This window comes from Trachypithecus francoisi, unplaced genomic scaffold (genome assembly GCF_009764315.1).
Source record: "Trachypithecus francoisi isolate TF-2019V2 unplaced genomic scaffold, Tfra_2.0 Lachesis_group13, whole genome shotgun sequence".
Classification (NCBI taxonomy): Eukaryota; Metazoa; Chordata; class Mammalia; order Primates; family Cercopithecidae; genus Trachypithecus; species Trachypithecus francoisi.
Genome location: NW_022681458.1, coordinates 4,136,188 through 4,152,554, shown reverse-complemented (window position 1 = coordinate 4,152,554; position 16,367 = coordinate 4,136,188). Strand labels below are relative to the sequence as shown.

The 16,367-nt window shown below is 44.8% G+C and overlaps 1 protein-coding gene across 2 annotated transcripts in view; it reads left to right on the top strand.

Moving 5' to 3' along the window:
* The first annotated feature begins 12,665 nt into the window (after positions 1–12,665).
* The window catches only part of RAMP1 (receptor activity modifying protein 1), a 55,637-nt gene continuing 51,935 nt past the window's right edge, over positions 12,666–16,367 (top strand). Inside the window, exon 1 of one of the 2 annotated variants that reach the window (XM_033229703.1) lies at positions 12,666–13,064. In XM_033229703.1, the coding sequence (XP_033085594.1) occupies positions 13,013–13,064 (52 nt within the window). In that variant the 5' untranslated portion in view covers positions 12,666–13,012. The remainder of the gene's footprint in view (positions 13,065–16,367) is intronic. The other variant, XM_033229704.1, reaches the window with a different exon arrangement.

Sequence of the window (16,367 nt, the reverse complement as noted above, 5' to 3'; positions counted from 1 at the left end):
ATGGTAGTTTGTATTTCTGTGGGATTGGTGGTGATATCCCTTTTATCATCTTTTATTGCGTCTATTTGATTCTTCTCTCTTTTCTTCTTTATTAGTCTTGCTAGTGGTCTATCAATTTTGTTGATCTTTTCAAAAACCCAGCTCCTGGATTCATTGATTTTTTGAAGGGTTTTTTGTGTCTCTATCTCCTTCAGTTCTGCTCTGATCTTAGTTATGTCTTGCCTTCTGCTAGAAGGCATGTTGAACGTGTTTGCTGTTGCTTCTCTAGTTCTTTTAATTGTGATGTTTAGGGTGTCAATTTTAGATCTTCTCTGCTTTCTCTTGTGGGCATTTAGTGCTATAAATTTCCCTCTACACACTGCTTTAAATGTGTCCCAGAGATTCTGGTATGTTGTGTCTTTGTTCTCATTGGTTTCAGAGAACATCTTTATTTCTGCCTTCATTTTGTTATGTACCCAGTAGTCATTCAGGAGCAGGTTGTTCAGTTTCCATGTAGTTGAGCAGTTTTGATTGAGTTTCTTAATCCTGAGTTCTAATTTGATTGCACTGTGGTCTGAGAGACAGTTTGTTATAATTTCCATTCTTTTACATTTGCTGAGGAGTGCTTTACTTCTAACTATGTAGTCAATTTTGGAATAAGTGTGTGGTGCTGAGAAGAAGGTATATTCTGTTGATTTGGGGTGGAGAGTTCTATAGATGTCTATTAGGTCCGCTTGGTGCAGAGATGAGTTAAATTCCTGGATATCCTTGTTAACTTTCTGTCTCGTTGATCTGTCTAATGTTGACAGTGGGGTGTTAAAGTCTCCCATTATTATTGTGTGGGAGTCTAAGTCTCTTTGTAGGTCTCTAAGGACTTGCTTTATGAATCTGGGTGCTCCTGTATTGGGTGCATATATGTTTAGGAGAGTTAGCTCTTCTTGTTGAATTGATCCCTTTACCATTATGTAATGGCTTTCTTTGTCTCTTTTGATCTTTGATGATTTAAAGCCGGTTTTATCAGAGACCAGGATTGCAACCCCTGCTTTTTTTTGTTTTCCATTTGCTTGGTAGATCTTCATCCCTTTATTTTGAGCCTATGTGTGTCTCTGCATGTGAGATGGATCTCCTGAATACAGCACACTGATGGGTCTTGACTCTATCCAATTTGCCAGTCTGTGTCTTTTAGTTGGGCCATTTAGCCCATTTACATTTAAGGTTAATATTGTTATGTGTGAATTTGATCCTGTCTTTATGATGTTAGCTGGTTATTTTGCTCATTAGTTGATGCAGTTTCTTCCTAGCATCTTTACAATTTGGCATGGTTTTGCAGTGGCTGGTACCAACTGTTCCTTTCCCTGTTTAGTGCTTCCTTCAGGAGCTCTTGTAAGGCAGGCCTGGTGGTGACAAAATCTCTCAGCATTTGTCTGTAAAGGATTTTATTTCTCTTTCACATATGAACCTTAGTTTGGCTGGATATGAAATTCTTGGTTTAAAATTCTTTTCTTTAAGAATGTTGAATATTGGCCCCCACTCTCTTCTGGCTTGTAGAGTTTCTGCTGAGAGATCCGCTGTTAATCTGATGGGCTTCCCTTTGTGGGTAACCCGACCTTTCTCTCTGGCTGCCCTTAACATTTTTTCCTTCATTTCCACTTTGGTGAATCTGACAATTATGTGTCTTGGAGTTGCTCTTCTCGAGGAGTATCTTTGTGGTGTTCTCTGTATTTCCTGAACTTGAATGTTGGCCTGCCTCACTAGGTTGGGGAAGTTCTGGATAATACCCGAAGAGTGTCTTCCAACTTGGTTCCATTCTCCCTGTCACTTTCAGGTACACCAATCAGATTTGGTCTTTTCACATAGTCCCATATTTCTTGGAGGCTTTGTTCATTTCTTTTTACTCTTTTTTCTCTAAACTTCTCTTCTCACTTCATTTCATTCATTTGATCTTCAATCACTGATACCCCTTCTTCCACTTGATCGTATCAGCTACTAAAGCCTGTGCATGTGTCACGTACTTCTTGTGCTATGGTTTTCAGCTCCATCAGATCATTTACAGACTTCTCTACACTGTTTATTGTAGTTAGCCATTCATCTAATCTTTTTTCAAGCTTTTTAAAAAAGCTTCTTTGTGATGGGTTCAAACATCCTCCTTTAGCTCAGAGAATTTTGTTATTAACAATTGTCTGAAGCCTTCTCTCACCTCGTCAAAGTCATTCTCTGTCCAGGTTTCTTCTGTTGCTGGTGAGGAGCTGTGTTCCTTTGTAGGAGAAGAGGCACTCTGATTTTTAGAATTTTCAGCTTTTCTGCTCTGGTTTCTCCCCATCTTTGTGGTTTTATCTACCTTTGGTCTTTGATGATGGTGACATACAGATGGGGTTTTGGTGTGGATGTCCTTTCTGTTTGTTTGTTTTCCTTGTAACAGTCAGGACCCTCAGCTACAGGTCTGTTGGAGTTTGCTGGAAGTCCACTCCAGGCCCTGTTTGCCTGGGTATCACCAGAGGACGCTGCAGAACAGCAAATATTGCAGAACGGCAAATATTGTTGCCTGATCCTGTCTCTGGAAGCTTTGTCTCAGGGGGCACCTGGCCGTATGAGGTGTCAGTCAGCCTCTACTGGGAGGTGTCTCCCAGTTAGGCTACCTGGGGGTCAGGGACCCACTTGAGGCAGTCTGTCCATTTTCAGATCTCAAACCTCCGTGCTGGGAGAACCACTACTCTCTTCAAAGCTGTCAGACAGGGACGTTTAAGTCTGCAGAAGTTTCTGCTGCCTTTTGTTCGGCTATGCCCTGCCCCCAGAGGTAGAGTCTACAGAGGCAGGCAGGCCTCCTTGAGCTGCGTTGGGCTCCACCCAGTTCGAGCTTCCCGGTTGCTTTGTTTACCTACTCAAGCCTCAGCAATGGCGGATGTCCCTCCCCCAGCCTCGCTGCCACCTGGCAGTTCGATCTCAGACTGCTGTGCTAGCAGTGAGCGAGGCTCCGTGGGTGTGGGACCCTCCAAGCCAGGCGTGGGATATAATCTCCTGGTGTGCCATTTGCTAAAGCCTTTGGAAAAGCGCGGTATTAGGGTCGGAGTGTCCCAATTTTCCAGGTACCGTCTGTCATGGCTTCCCTTTGCTAGAAAAGGGAATTCCCAACCCCTTGCACTTCCTGGGTGAGGTGATGCCCCGCCCTGCTCTGTGGGCTGCACCCACTGTCTTACAAGCCCCAGTGAGATGAACCCAGTACCTCAGTTGGAAATGCAGAAATCACCTGTCTTCTGCATTACTCATGCTGGAAGCTGCAGACTGGAGCTGTTCCTATTCGGCCATCTTGGAACCTCTGTCTGGCATTTTCCAAGTATAAAGTAACCTACCAGTGTTGACCTGGGATATACATGAATGGTAAGGGGATACATCAAAATACTGGATTTCAAATGTTTCCTCTTTTATGGGATTTATAAAAGAATTGAATATATTTGAGAATAAAGTTTTATTTCATATATTAATTTGTCTCCAGTTATTATCAGATCCACTCCAAATGTCCACCAGGAATTGGGTTCCAGAAAGTAAAAATAACAATAATTTAAAAGGACTATAATGAAACATGAAAATCATTGGCTTTAGCCATATATATAACAAATTAGTAAAATCCTAATTTTACTAATTAAATTTTACTAAAATTGCGGAGATTTTTCCTGTATGTTAATTATGTGGTTATTTATATTAAAAGGCTACATTCAGAGTTAGCATTGAAAAAAGTAGCAACATGGAATAGGTGTTATTTTCAACATACTCCTAGAAATAAGAAGCATATCTCTAATCGTTTGTTTCTCAGAGGAATGATGAAGTGGAATTCCATTCTAGAATACACAGAGACAAAATTACTGCCTTTGATTTGGGGAAAATATAAAAAGAGTCACTTGAAATTCCAATTTTCAGCACCAGGCGCGGTGGCTCACACCTGTAATCCCAGCACTTTGGGGAGGCTGAGGCGGGCAGATCACGAGGTTAGGAATTCGAGACCAACCTGGCCAACATGGTGAAACCTCCTCTCTACTAAAAATACAAAAATTAGCCGGGCATGGTGGCATGCACCTATAATCCCAGCTACTTCAGAGGCTGAGGTGGGAGAATCACTTGAACCCGGGAGGAGGAGGTTGCAGTGAGCTGAGATCATGCCACTGAACTCCGTCTTGGGCAACATCTCAGCGTGGTGGGATAGGGAGGAAAGTAATTCTAACTTTCAGGTTTTTTGAAGTAAAGTCCTATCCAAAAGCTAAAGGTAAAATCAGGCAGCTTTTGTAAATTAAAGGGCTTTCAGCTGTGACCAGTAAATTGACAGCTGTTACGAAGATTCCCTAGTTAAATTTAGAAAGTAGAGTTATTTTTCATGAATCTTGTGGAAACTCAAGTGAAAAATCTCTGTTTATCTTATTCTGTAAAATCTCTAACTTGATATTAGGTAATTGGATAAAATTGTAGAATTTTAAAAGACTGGTCAAATTGTCCAAGTTTTCATATATTTTCACTAGCAAAACTTTAGATAATTTAACATACATTAGTGCTCAAAACCATTTTTCTTTCACACTGTTGTATTAGATACCAAAGAGCACTTAGCTATATCAACTAGAATATATAGATAATTAATATGTTTAGAGATAACCAGAGATTTGAAAAGTTGTAAATACCATAAGATAATCAGCAAAAACAGTGGAACTAAAAATTCGCAGTTGGCTCTGCCTGATGCCAGTCTATACTGGTTAAAGGAGAGATAATATGTGTGACTCAGAAGCTCAATATAACAAGTAATTTCTCTCTTAAAAAAGAGATCTCAACCAGTAATATCTATATATGGGCTTAAGTACTGCTTTTTCAGTATTGACCATTGTTACTTATTGTCAAATACATATGTGGCATGTAGTAGTAACATGTTTTAACATGTGGGCAGAACAATGACCTAAAATGTCCTGTTGTCATCTGGATCCTGTGATGTGTTGTACATGACAAAGGGAAGTAAGGCTGCAGATGCAAGTAAGATTATTAATTAGCCGACTTTAAGATTAGGACCTTATCCTGGATTATCTGGCTGGGCTCAATCTAATTACATGAGTCCTTAAAAGTGGTAGAGGAGGCAGAAGAGAGAACCAGAGAAATGGCACTGTGAGAACTCAACACACTCCTGCTGGTTTTGAAGACAGAACAAGGGACCGAGAGCCAGTGGACAGCCCCCAGAAGCTGGAAAAGGTGGGAAACGGGCTCCCTAGAGCCTCCAGAAGGAATGCAGCTTTGCTGAAACCCTGATTTTAGTCTACTGAGATCTGTGTCAGACTTCTTTTTTTGAGACAGAGTCTTGCTCTGTCACTCAGGCTCGAGTACAGTGGCGCAATCTTGGCTCACTGCAACCTCCACCTCCCGGGTTCAAGTAATTCTCCTGCCTCAGCCTCCTAAGTAGCTGGGATTACAGGCGTTCGCCACCATACTCAGCTAATTGGGTTTTTTGGTTGTTGTTTTTTTGTTTGTTTGTTTTTTGTGAGATGGAGTCTCACTCTGATGCCCAGGTTGGAGTGCAGTGGCATGATCTTGGCTCATTGCAACTTCAGCCTCCCGGGTTCAAGCGATTCTCCTGCCTCAGCCTCCTGAGTAGCTAGGATGTAATTACGGGCATGCATCACCACATCCATTTAATTTTTGTATTTTTAGTAGAGATGGGGTTTTGCCATGTTGGCCAGGCTGGTCTCAAACTCCTGAGGTGATCCACCTGCCTTGGCCTCCCAAAGTGCTAGTATACAGGCGTGAGCCATTGTGCCCAGCCTTTTTTTTTTTTTTTTTTTTTTTTTTTTTTAATTTTTTAGTAGAAATGGGGTTTCACCACATTGACTAGGCTGGTTTCAAACTCCTGACCTCAAGTGATCCACCTGCCTCAGACTCCCAAAGTGCTAGGATTACAGGCATGAGCCACTATGCCCAGCTTGGCTCATCTTTAATATCTGCTATTTAAGAATGCAGGCTCTGAAGGGCTTTCTTTAAAGCTTTACTGCACAGGCCTAGAGTGAAGCATTTATCACGGTGTTTGGCACAGTCAAGGTTTGCTGCTGCTGGTGGTAGTGCTGTCATGTAGCAGTGTGTCATGGTGCATCTTTGTTAGTAACCTTACCCTGACTTTGTTGTAATAATCTGTCGTTTTACTTCATTCTACTTTCTTAATTTATTTTTATTCCTCTTCTATTGATGTCTGTAACCTGCCTCAGTATTTATTAGAATAAGGCAGGCCATAGGTCGGCTTGCTAGTCAGGGGACACTCGATTGCAAATGACAGAAATGTAAACTAGCAAAAGTACAAGAAAATGGAAATGAACTTACATAGTTGAATACTCCAGAAATGTATTCAGGTGAAGCTGGATATGCTTTCTTCTGGGTTGGCATCGGGCTTTTCACACATGAGGGCAAAGATGGCCACTAACAGGTTTATCTAGGTTTATCTAATTTATGTAATTCTTTGAGTTACTAATTCTAGAAAAAAAATCTTGTAACTCCAGCAAACCCCGGGGAGGACTCTGATTAGGCAAGCCTAGATGATGGGCCTGGGCTCCACAAACACCCAGGAAGTGAAGGGTGGCCAGAGAACAGGAAACCTGATTCTCCAGAGAGAGGCAGAATAAGCAGGAGGCCTTTTTCCCTCGTTTTATAATACAAAGGCTTTGTTATACAGACTTTAATTATGTTTGTATACACACACATATGCAGATATCTATGTATACATACAAATTTAGAAACACATTCACAGTAAGGTCCCTAGCTTTGACTTTCTAAAATGCTGCCAACACTGTCAGATGCTTCAGATGTGAAGGGTTCGTTTATGCCTCTCTCAAACACACGCATATTATCCTGAGTAATTAGGAATGGTTCCAGCGTTCACTAAGAATTACTGGGAAGCAGGGGCACAGGCAATGTTAAGAGTTGGGTATATGACTGCTTATTTGACCTTTTTATTTAGCAATAGTTTTATTGCTAATATGTTAGGTATATATGATCTTTTCATTTAGTCTAAAATATAGTCTATATGAGTCTTAAGTAAGTCTAAAATAGTTTTAGACTTACAGAAAAGTTGCAAAAAATACCATAGGAAGTTAATGTCTGCCCTTCATTGTGCTTCCCCTAATGTTAACAACTCCTGTAACCATAGTAAAATTATCAAAACTAGGAAATTAACATTGGTGCAATACTATTAACCACAAATCTTACTCATTTTTACCAATTTTCTTCCTAATATTCTTTTTCTGTTTTAGGATCCAATCTAGTAGCCCACTTGCATTTAGTTGTTGTGTTTTCTTCATCCTCCATCCTTCATCTGTGACAGTTCCTCAGTGTTTTCTTGAGTTTCATGACTATTGGCATGGTAGTGAATTGTTTTATCTTGACATTTGATGAGTATTAATTGATTATTTTGTATCTTCATTTGGATTTATCTGATGTTTTCTCATGATTAGATTGAGCTATACATTTTTATGAGTACCACGGAAATAACGTCTCTTTCTTAGTACATCATACCTGGGGATAGTATCTTTTACAGGTCATGTTATCCTTGATCACTTTGTTAAGGTGACTTCTGCTGGGTTCCTGCACTATGAGGTTAATGGTTTTCCTTTGTCATTGAGGGAGCTCTTTGAGAGTATACAAATACACTGCTCCTGAAACATTTGCTCACTGGTTCTAGTATTCATCAGATCTTGGCTGAAACAGTTATTCTTTGTGGTGTTTGCTTAATGATGATTTTGTATGTCTCTCATCCCTTCTATATTTATTACTTGGAATTTTTCTGTAAGGAGGAGCCACACCTTCTCTGTTTATTCAGTGTTTTATATCGGTATGCACTTGATGTTTATTTTGTTCTGTGCATTACAATACTATTCTTTTCTTCATTGCTCACATTTTTCCAGCATTAGCCATTAGGAGCTTCTTCAGGTTGGGGTCTGTGTCCTTTTGAAAAAGCCATTCTTTTTTAAGTTCTTATTTTCTGGCATCACAGGATATTTTTGGCTCATCTTGTACATTCCCTGCCCCAGCACTGGACTCCACCACTTCAACAAGCTGTTTCCTTTTATTGGAGAATAGTATTTAGAAATGAAGACCTGGTCAGTAGGTTTGCTTGTTGCTGTTGGAGTTGGTCTTAGGCTCTCAGTAGATATAGCTGGGAAATATGTGTGTGTGTATTAATCCAAGCAAACAGACACACCTATATTTGTCCCTGTATTTATAGCTAGTCATCAGTGCCATATATATGTGTGTGCTCATACTGATACTTTGAATTTCTGTCCCTTATTTCTACCTTATACCAGTAGTGAGAAAACTGGCTCACATTATTCACTATTTATTTATTTATTTGATCAGTCCTACTATACAATAAAGTCATTCCAGCATTGCCAAACCATGGCCCTGTGAGAAACAGATTTACTAACTGGAGTACATCATCTGTGTACAGTTCTTTTGTCTTTTGCTCTTTTGTCTGAATGTGCTTAGGTTGTGCCTTTTATTCCTGATCCACTCAGGGTGGCTGTGTTACACATTTGTAATGCCGTCTCCTAGAGGCTGGGGGATCCTTCAGTCTGTATGTGGGACATTTCATGTCCCGGTTTTCTGTAGTAGCTCTGGATGGACTTTCTTGTTTGTCTCTATGGTATTGGAGTATTTTTAAATTTTCATGTCTAGAGTGTTAAGAGTTCGTCTTTCTGGAGATTGTTTCATATCATCCTTAGGCCTGTTCATCACCCTCCCTCTTGGCTCCACGATTTTTCTCAGTCTGCCTTTGCTCACACTAAGCATGTGGCTGGCTGAGGGTAGTATAGGAGTGTGAGTTGTGTACTGGGATTTAGTGGGATTTTTTTCCTTGTTACTCAGTTCCTTTGCAGTTGGAAAATTCTCCAAGTAATGCTGAGGACAGTTTTATATAGAATTTATTTTTCACTTCTTTTTTGTTAGTTTTGTTTCTTGGGGGAATAAAACTAAATAAAACTAAACTTTTGTTAGTTTAGTTTCTTGCAACTGCTGTTCTCAGCTACTTGCAAGTGTTTTGGTTTTAACAGTGAGACTTCCTGCAGGACTTGAAAAACTGATAGTTGATAAACCTGAGTTCCCTGAGATGCTGCTGTTTTTGTTAGTGTTTATCTAGCAATTGCACAATTTAAGCAACTCACGGAACTAAGTTGTTATTGATTATAAACATGTTATCTTCAGAACCACTGATTCATTATTGATAATGATTGAAGTTCAGCCTTTAAATTGTAGGCCTGATAGTGAGGACACCAGTGGAGTCTTGCCCTTCATTTCAGCAAGTTATTGAAAAGCTATCTGTAGAAAATTTGATGCTTTTTTCCTCCCAGTACTTAAACATGATCCATTGTTTTCTGATTGCATTACATCCCATGAGAACTCTTCTGTCACCCCTACCTGTGCTCCGTACATCAGCAGTCCCCAACCTTTTTTGGCACCAGGGACTGGTTTTGTGGAAGACAATTTTTCCATGGGGTGAGAGGGGGATGGTTTAGGGATGAAACAGTTCCACCTCAGATCATCATTCTCATAAGGAGTGCAACCTAGATCCCTTGCGTGAGCAGTTCACGATAGGGTTCCCAGTCCTATGAGAGTCTCATGCTGCTGCTGATCTAACAGTATGCAGACCTCAGCTTCGCTAGCTCACCTGCTGCTCACCTCCTGCTGTGAGGCCAGGTTCCTAACGGGCCATGATCTGGTACTCCTGTGGGGTTGGGGGACCCCTGCTGTACATAATGTCTTCTTTCTCTGGCTGCTTTTAAGGTTTTCTCTTTATTACTGGCTTTAGGCAATTTGATCGTGATGTGCTTTCACGTATTTTTCTTCATGATTCTTGTGCTTGGAGTTTGGGGATGTTCTTGGCTCATGGGTTCATAGAAACTTCCACATGCTGGTTTTTCACATATTTCCCACCCGCCTTCCTCCGGGGCTCCAGTTACACCTTGGAGTTGCCACTTGGAGTTGCCTCATGGCTCTCTGATGCTTGGTCCTTTGATTGTTTTTAAGTTCTGGAATGTAATCGCTACATCATTTGGAAATCATTTGATCCTGTTAGTTCTTGCTTTTAAGTTTTGTTAGGCAGCACCAGAATAGCCTTTGTAATTTTTACTGACTACAGAGAGGGCCTTACCCTTCTAATTATGCTCTGATGTTCTGTGTATTTCAAGATTTTTCCACTATGGTTGGTGGGAACTGGAATTGTTCCCAGTCGGGTGTGAGCTCTTAGGCTGTTTTCCCTTGGGTAGCGTCCTTAGATATGTGGGCTGAGACTCAAGTGGGACCCTCTGTGATCTCTCAAGTGCATTCTTTGCGCAGCTCTTTCCTCTCTGGTACTACGCCCTGCCAGCGTTCACTGCCTGGCTTCCCCAAACTCTCTTTGGGTTTCCTTTCTCTGTCTGTGGTCTGCAAACTCCAGGCAGTGAGCAGTTCTCACACTCTATTTGTTACCCTGCTATCTGGGGTCCCTGCACTTCTTGTGGTCCACTGTGACAACTATTGTTTCATACATTTTGTCCAGTTTTTTAGTTTAAGATGGGAAGGTAAGCCCAGTCCCTGTAACTTCATCTTGGCTGGAAGCAGGAGTCTTATGTTAATAGTGAATTTTTAGCAGTGTTGACCAGGCTTTGATTGTTATCTTTAGCCCTACTGTGTATGCAATACAGCATTTGGCCATTTTCTAATCTCTTCTGTTGTTTAACCTAATGTCCCTCTAGATTGAGGTACCCTGGGAGAGGAATGATTTTCCATGCTACCTATGACAAATTAGAAATACAGATACATTGGACTACAACTTTTGAAGAAGGGAAGCCCATAGTAGTTGCTAAGGAATCTCTTACTTAGACCCAAGGTACAGACAGGAAAATCATTAGGAGAGAACCTGCCTCTAGGTGTGTGCCTCACTTCAGCATTCTCCAGAGAACCGTGAATTTCTAAAGCATGTGAACTTGAGAAATAGGCTTTGTCTTCTTAGGAAAATGTATCCTTTAGGGAGTGTTGAGAAAATGGCAGTGACAGGGGCCTCTGGCCCTGCCTCCTTGCAGTCAAGCTTCAAAGAGAAAACGTTGGTAAGACAGACTCCTGCTGAGCCTGATGAAAGAGGCGTCCCAGTTGCCAACCAAAAACATGCAGCCAAAGTCCACAAGCTACAGTAGAAAGGGTGGCTCAAGCCAGAGAGTCCCTGGGTATGGAGGGCGAGTGATGGCTGCAGAAAGATGCAGGTTCTTCTCCCCCACTGTGACTGGCTATCGCCTAGTGCAGGATGCACGGTGGCCCTGTCCCAGGGCTGTGCTGGCATCCACCCTTCCCCACTAGCTGTGCTGCTCTCATATGGCACGGCCTCTGGCTGCCAGGCCTGTGCTTGGGCCTGCATTTCCCTTGTGCACTTCTCTCCACCCAGCCCTCAGGACTGCCTGGGCTGCATTTTGTCCAGAGTCCTTTGTCTCCTTACTTGCACTGCAGCTGAGGCAAGTGTCCCTTGTTCCGTATGGCTCCTGTATTGTGGCGCTCATGTTACTGAGAGTTTTAGAGGTCACCCCTAGATTAACCAATTGAAGGGCAGGGCTTGTTGATCTAACACTGTCTTGCACATAGGGACACAAGTGTCTGTTAAATGAAGAAAGTAGGGAGGCCAGACCACCCAATGGGGTGTATCTCCTAGAGTTCAAGAGGGCGAATCAAGTCTAGAGAATGTGTGCCCTCCCCCACCATCTCACCCAGACCCCTCACCCTCAGAACACTTGGGGCCCTCGCGCAGGTGGTAGGCATGCTGGCCCTGAGTGCCCTCCCAGCCTGTGTTAGAAGAACTGGTGGATGACCTCGCTGTCAGCCGTCTCCCCTTCTCTGAGCTTACTGCAGGTGGCAGCAGCCTCTCAGCCACAGACTGTTCCCTTTCCTAGGAGGAAACGTTGGTCACTCAGCAATGCTGTGTGCTCGCAGCTTCCACCACAAAAGAGACAGCTGTGGCTGCAGCACCAGGGTGGTGATTCTTCCCCCTCCAAGGGCAATGGTGCATTCCTTAGCGCAAGTATAAATTTACTGTTGCTACGTTATTGGAACAGGATAATACAAGAAGGAACCATTGCAAGTGAAATCCAGCCACCAGTAATGCCCTGAGAGGCCAGGCCTGTGCCTCCCAGAACCTGCTCCTCCCCAGGCTTCCCCAGCCCATCTCCAGAGCGCCCTCCTCTCACCACTTTACATAAACGAATGTACCCAAGATCCCCCATCAGTTCTCCATGCAGCTGCCAGAGTGACTGCCCCCAAAGCAAACCACGTCTCTAAGGACTCTGGCCTTCACAGCCTCCTGCCAGGCTCTCGCTATCCATCAACAGCAAGACCCCCAGGCCATCTCAATCCCCCTAAAGAACCCTGTTCCCTCCAGCCCCACGGCTTCTGTTCACCTGCCGTGCTGTCCCCGCCTCTGCCCACCCACTCATCCTGCAGATCTGGAGCAGCATTCCAGGGCCTGGTAAGTGTGCGCCATTTTGGGTTACTACGGGTCTCGCCAGGCGCGGCGGCGAGTTTTGCCCCCAACGCTCCCAGCGCCTGCACCTGGGCGGAGAGGTAGATACAGCTGGGAGATCTTAGCCTTTTGCAAGGCAAACACCAGGCAGGCATGCCGAGAACCTCGGAGGAGGAGGAAGGGAAGATCCCCAGGTGGAGACCAAGATGCTGCTCACGCTGAGTCGTCTAGGAGATCCTTCCTAGTTTAAAAAGTGTTTATTTGCTCGGAGAACATTCCAGGAGTCATCCCTCGGAGCCCAAGTGTGCCGCCCCCCGGGAGGGGCCTGGAGACGCCCGCGCGGCCCCCCTGCAAGGTTTTCTCAGCCCTGGGCGCCCCCAGCCCTGGCACCCACCCGGGGAGCCGCAGTGGGCCGGTCCGCGCGGCCGCCGCCTCCCACAGCGCCCGCGCCCGTCCCGCCCCCGGCGCGTCTCCTCCGGGCCGGCGCGGCGGCGGGCTCAGTCCTCAGCTGGGCGCGGGGCGAGCGGACTCGGCTTGGCACCGCTGTGCACCATGGCCCGGGCCCTGTGCCGCCTCCCGCAGCGCGGCCTCTGGCTGCTCCTGGGTGAGTAGGGCCGGGGGTCCCGGTCGAGCTCCCTTCCCCCGGCCAGCCGGTGTCCTCTAGGGGAGAGAAGGGGAGGGGCGGGGAGAGAGGGGGAGCGGACGCCGCGGGCGCACGGATCTGCTGCCCTTGAACGCGGGCCGCCCCGGTTCCAGGCTGGACGCCCCAGGGCACAGGAGAGGCGGAGGGCGTGGACCAAGGTTGCGCTTCTCGTTGGGGAAGGGGCGGCTTTGGGGACGTCGGGGAGCGGGCGTTCTGAAAAGCTTGGGGCAAGTCAGCCCTGCACAGTGGAGAACTTGTTTTCAGAAGGAAAAAAAGAACGCGGGGTTCCCCAGCCCCGCACCTCCGTTTCTCAGGCTGTGCGCCGCAGTGACCGCCAGCGCAGGCTCCCTTCCCTAGGCCGTCCCGCGTTGCAAAACCTGCAGGCAGGCACCTTGCAGAAGACGCAGTGTTCGGGAATCAGAACCACAACCCGTTTGTATGGAAATTAGTCAACACTGACAATCTGTCGCATTCAGCAGTTGCTTGTTTGCAAATCATGTCTTTTTGGGACATTTCCATCGCTTTTTTTTTTCTTTTTTCTTTTGGTTTGCTTGTTAAGTTGGCACTTTTAGCTAATAGAAATTTAAAGAAGGACGGGTCCCTTGGTGAAGTGGTGGAACATGTTTGGCTTTCCACTTGGAGAGAGAAGAGATTATTATTATTTTTTTTTTTTTTTTTTTTTTTTTTTTTTTTTTGAGACGGAGTCTCGCTCTGCCACCCAGGCTGGAGTGCAGTGGCCGGATCTCAGCTCACTGCAAGCTCCGCCTCCCGGGTTTACGCCATTCTCCTGCCTCAGCCTCCCGAGTAGCTGGGACTACAGGCGCCCGCCTCGTCGCCCGGCTAGTTTTTTGTATTTTTAAGTAGAGATGGGGTTTCACCGTGTTAGCCAGGATGGTCTCGATCTCCTGACCTCGTGATCCGCCCGTCTCGGCCTCCCAAAGTGCTGGGATTACAGGCTTGAGCCACCGCGCCCGGCCGAGAAGAGATTATTAACAGCCCAATGGCCACAGGAACTGGCCAGACACTCAGCAAGAAACGGTCCTGTTCACTTCCCTTGTCTGTAATGTGTTCCTAAAATGCTAACTCAAGCCCCTTCTAAGCCACTTTGGTTATTGCATTATTCCGTGTATTTAGCTCCCTTTTAACGGAAACGTAATAGGTTCCTGGCATGGGAGAACCCAGTGCCCCTGGGAAGGCCGGAGCAGTTGTTTCTGGTATGTGTGGCCTTTCCCCAGAAACAGTGATGTTGGTCAGAGGCACCTGCCGCACAAGACCCCTTGGCACTGGCACTGGGCAAGCAGTGACCACCGGCGCCGTTTTTGTAGCTGGAGGAGCAGTTCGTGCCCCAGCAAGGAGAGGGGCCAGGGCTTCTTGGGAGCCGTGGATTTCTGGTCCCTATTTGTAAACCTCTCCAAGGGGTGGCAGATCTGCTTAGAATCCTCAGAGGCCAATATAATATAATCTGAAAGCGGGTCTTGCCACTTTAGAGTTTTGGCTGAAGTTGCGTGGAAAGCAAAATCTCAGAGTAATTTTATTCTCTCCATTTGGCTTGACATGGCCTTCACTGTTTTCGTTTCCTAAGAAACAAACATTTCTTTGTTAGCAAGGCAGAGAGCTGGCTTGTGGAATATTTTTTATATAAATAACCAAATAAATAAATGTTCTTTACTAGTGTCCAGAGGCTGCACCCCCTAAAGCTTGTGTAAATAAAACACTAGGTCACAACCACATGTAAAGACCTTACTTGTTTATCAAGAAAACTAGTCATGTTCTGCCGAAAGTCCGAAGTCCTGTAATTTTAACATTATTTTGAGTGGCCTGGCTAATGTTATATCTTGGAAGAACAGACACAACTTTATGAGGTTATCAGTAAATGAATGTCATTGGAGCCCAGCTGTAATTAGTAGAATTACTGAGCACAGGCTGTTTCCTTCCCAAGCTGCAGCACTAGCCAGATCTCCTTGGTGATGAAGATTTTGCTACCCAGAATGGCAACATGGAATTTTTTTTAAAGTACTCTAGTTTACAGGTTTGAGAACTTATCTGTGACAATTTTACAATCAAGTTATTTGTCTTAGGTAGTTATTAAGAATCTCACCATCCGGCCAGGAATGGTGGCTCACGCCTGTAATCCCAGCACTTTGGGAGGCTGAGGTGGGTGAATCACCTGAGGTGAGGAATTTGAGACCAGCCTGAGCCAACATGGTGAAACCCCATCTCTACTAAAAAATACAAAAAAATTAGCCAGGCGTGGTGGCAGGCACCTGTAATCCCAGCTACTTGGGAGGCTGAGGCAGGAGAATTGCTTGAACTCGGAAGACAGAGGTTGCAGTGAGCTGAGATGCCACTGCACTCCAGCCTGAGTGTAAGAGTGAAACTCTGTCTCAGAAAAAAAAAAAAAATTTAGGATCCATATATAGTTCTTTTCCCTCTGAGCATCCTGTGTACTCTTCTGTTTACAGGAGACTCTACATGCATCCTTAAAGGTTTATGTATAGACACCGAAAAGCTGTTCGTTAATCAGGAAAGAAGGATGCGTTAGAAGCGCCTGGTGTTTTGAGTCCATCTTCACTCAGGGAGTGCCGGCTGGTGCTGTCACACATGAACTCCGTCATCTGTCCTGGGAAATGCATGCCTGCCTTGTCTGTCATGTGGGAGCTAGGGGTTTTTTAATGGCTGCAACATTAATTGAAATATATGACTTTATATAAATACAAGTAGAATTGGAATGACGGGGACATCACAGGAAATGCTATATGACTGCTTCAGATGCCATGTGGTTTTAAATCTGGACACAGTTCTCATGCCAAAGTCCAAATCTGAAGGATTCTTATTTGCTAATCAACCCAGTGTGTTTGTTTACCCTCTCTGTGTGTTTAGCTGCAGGAGGACATTTCTGGATTTTTGTCTTCCTTCCATAGGCGCATGCCTGTCAGTGTGCCTATTGCCAGTCCAAGGCCAGGGCCGTTGAGAAACATTTCTATCCGCAGTGCGAATGGTAGATTCAGCTCCGGGAAGTGTTTGAGGTAGAATCTTTACTTAAGGCTAGTTGGAAAAGTCTGTCCTGATTTTTCTCCCTAGAATGCACCCATTTCTTAGCTTCTAATCAGTTACAACTGGCATCTGGCTGACTGTGATGCAGGTGCCATGTGTAGTGTGAATTCCAGTGGAAATGCTGAGACCAGAGAGTGAAGCCCCTCAGGCTTGCCTGCCAGTGACCCCGCCCCCAACTCAGGCCTAGAACCTCTCTTTCCTGATGGTCCT